This window comes from Ceratotherium simum, chromosome 7 (genome assembly GCF_057802395.1).
Source record: "Ceratotherium simum simum isolate JZ-2026a chromosome 7, ASM5780239v1, whole genome shotgun sequence".
Lineage (NCBI taxonomy): Eukaryota > Metazoa > Chordata > Mammalia > Perissodactyla > Rhinocerotidae > Ceratotherium > Ceratotherium simum.
The window spans coordinates 28,182,287-28,185,109 of NC_141906.1; the positions used below are offsets into that span (position 1 = coordinate 28,182,287).

General features: G+C 41.7%; 1 protein-coding gene across 1 annotated transcript; it reads left to right on the forward strand.

Moving 5' to 3' along the window:
- Positions 1 to 486: 486 nt before the first annotated feature.
- On the forward strand, positions 487 to 1,479 carry LOC101399921 (olfactory receptor 52B4-like). The gene has a single exon (XM_014790183.2). It carries the CDS (start codon positions 487 to 489, stop codon positions 1,477 to 1,479), a length of 993 nt encoding a protein of 330 aa, XP_014645669.2.
- Positions 1,480 to 2,823: the final 1,344 nt, after the last annotated feature.

A 2,823-nucleotide genomic window follows, 5' to 3' on the forward strand; every position in this document is an offset into this window, starting at 1 on the left:
ACCACTTGCCTTGCTTTCTTCAGTATTCCCAAAGCACAGCCACCTGGAGCTGAGCAAACACTGGTTCATGAACATGCTATACTTTGATTTGAATACCCGTGTTTTCTTCTGTAGCTTCCCCCTCTTTTCATTCTTCTTCGTGTAATGAAACACCCATCTCATGGTCAAGTTCAAGTTTAGGTACAAGACACGTCTTTTTACAGCCTTCCCAGATACATGTAATGATTTCCTTTGTATATTCACAATCCTCTGTTTGTAGGAGAAATACATACAATAATGGTTTATTTTATTAGCTGGAGATATGTATTTCTTTTAATTAGACTATAACTCATTGAGGTAGAGAACATATCCTATTAACTTTTTACGTTTCTTATTATTTGCATGTTCAAAGAAGATGGAGAGTGTGACATATGCCAAAAGCTCCTTGTGACTTCACAAAGAATATTAAGGAAAATCTGTATTGTCATCTCTGCCTGTGAATAAGAGATGATGTCTCTGGTGGTTTCTCCAGATATGACTACCATAAACCACACTGGTGTTAGCCACACAGTCTTCCACATGCTGGGCATCCCGGGCCTTGAGGACCAGCACATGTGGATATCCATCCCCTTCTTCATTTCCTATGTCATCGCCCTGCTTGGGAACAGCCTGCTCATCTTCATCATCCTCACAAAGAGCAGCCTCCATGAACCCATGTACCTCTTCGTCTGCATGCTGGCTGGAACAGACATTGTCCTTTCCACATGCACAGTACCTCAGGCCTTGGCCATCTTCTGGTTCCATGCTGGGGAGATTTCCCTGAATCGCTGTATCACTCAGTTCTTCATCATCCACTGCACTTTCATCTCTGAGTCTGGGATCTTGTTGGTGATGGCGTGTGACCGCTACATTGCCATATGCTACCCACTGAGATACACCACTATTCTTACACATGCACTGATTGGGAAAATTGGTGTTATCATCTTTGTGAGAAGTTATTGTACAATTTTCCCCATAATATTTCTTTTGAAAAGATTGACTTTCTGCCAAAATAACATCATTCCACATACCTTTTGTGAACACATTGGTTTGGCCAAATATGCTTGTGATGACATTCGAGTGAACATCTGGTATGGACTTTTTGTCATAGTGTCAACAATTGTCTTAGATGTCTTGTTAATTTTTGTTTCCTATGTGCTGATTCTCTGTGCTGTCTTCCACATGCCTTCCCAAGACGCTCGCCACAAAGCTCTCAACACATGTGGCTCCCATGTCTGCATCATCATCCTCTTTTATGGGCCTGCAATCTTCACAACCCTTACTCAGAGGTTTGGACGCTACATTCCACCTCACGTCCACATCTTGTTGGCTAATATCTGCATTCTGGTTCCACCTATGCTGAATCCCATCATTTATGGGATCAAGACCAAGCAAATTCGAGAGCAGGTGGCCCACATGTTGTTTGCAGAGCAGAAATGGACAGCTTGTAACTATTGTTAATAACACTGTAATGTATATTTGAAATTTGCTAAGAGATTTGATCTTAAGTATTCTCACCACATAGCCACAGGTTGCAACTATGAAAGGTGATGATATGTTAATTATCTCGATTATGGTGATCATTTCAAAATATATTCATATATCAAAACATCACTTCAGGGTCAGCCCAGTGGTGTAGTGGTTAAGTTCACACGCTCTGCCTCGGCGACCCGGGGTTCACAGATGTGGATCCCAGATGCAGACCTACACAGCTCTCATCAAGCCATGCTGTGGTGGCACCCCACATACAAAAAAATAGAGGAAGATTGGCACAGATATTAGCAGAGGGATGGTCTTCCTCAAGCAAAAAGAGGAGGATAGGCAACAGATGTTAGCTCAGGGCCAATCTTCCTCACCAAAAAAAAAAAGAAAAATCACATTGTACACCTTATATATACACAATTTTTGTCAATTATACCTCAATAAAGTAGAAAAAAAGGAACTCACCTGAAATACAACCAGTAGATTAGTTAATAATTTGGTATGTACTCTTCCATACTTTTAGCTATGTATCTTTGTGTATCCATGTAAAATAATTAATATGTATATGAACATATTCATAAATATGGACAGACACATACATAATTGTGAATTTAGAAAAAGTGCAATGATATTAATCGTGGCAGTTTGTCATGTGCCATCACCTAAACTGTCCATGACTTACATCAGTAAGTTGTGAAAGGGCCATATGGGTCAGTGTTAATCCCTGAAACGGGAAGGAGGATTGTTTGGAGAATACTGATCATGAACACTGGAGGTGGGGTTCCTATTTTTGACCAAGAATAATCCTTCCGGTATGACTTTGACTCTTGGGCAGCGCAAAAGGGGAATTCATGATGCTCCAGGGAGCTACCTTATTGTAGCCAGCTCCTGAATGGTAGAACCACAACATGAATCTTTCCCAGTTCCATTTATAGCAGCATGTTATACTGGAAGGTAGAATAGGGTCTGCGCTAGACACAGGGAATGTGACCAGGAACCATTGCATGAGCCCAAGGCAAGACCATTACCTTTGAAATGATGGACATAATTGTGCCCAGGAGAGACATTCCATAGAGATGTAGTCAAAAGAACTCCCTGAAAGCCTCTTTGTATGACACACAAATGCAGGACAAGCATGGAAATGGGTGTGAGCTCATGGTGAGCTTGCCATCCTGAGTAACAGCAAGTAAAAGTTTGCTTTAAGAAATTGTCCCACGTATGTATTCCCCCTTCACCTGCTCTGGGTCTTTGACTCCATATTGTAGCCTGCGTGGTGCTCACAAAACCCCAATGTCCTCCCACCTGCCTCCCTCCTCAACTTGC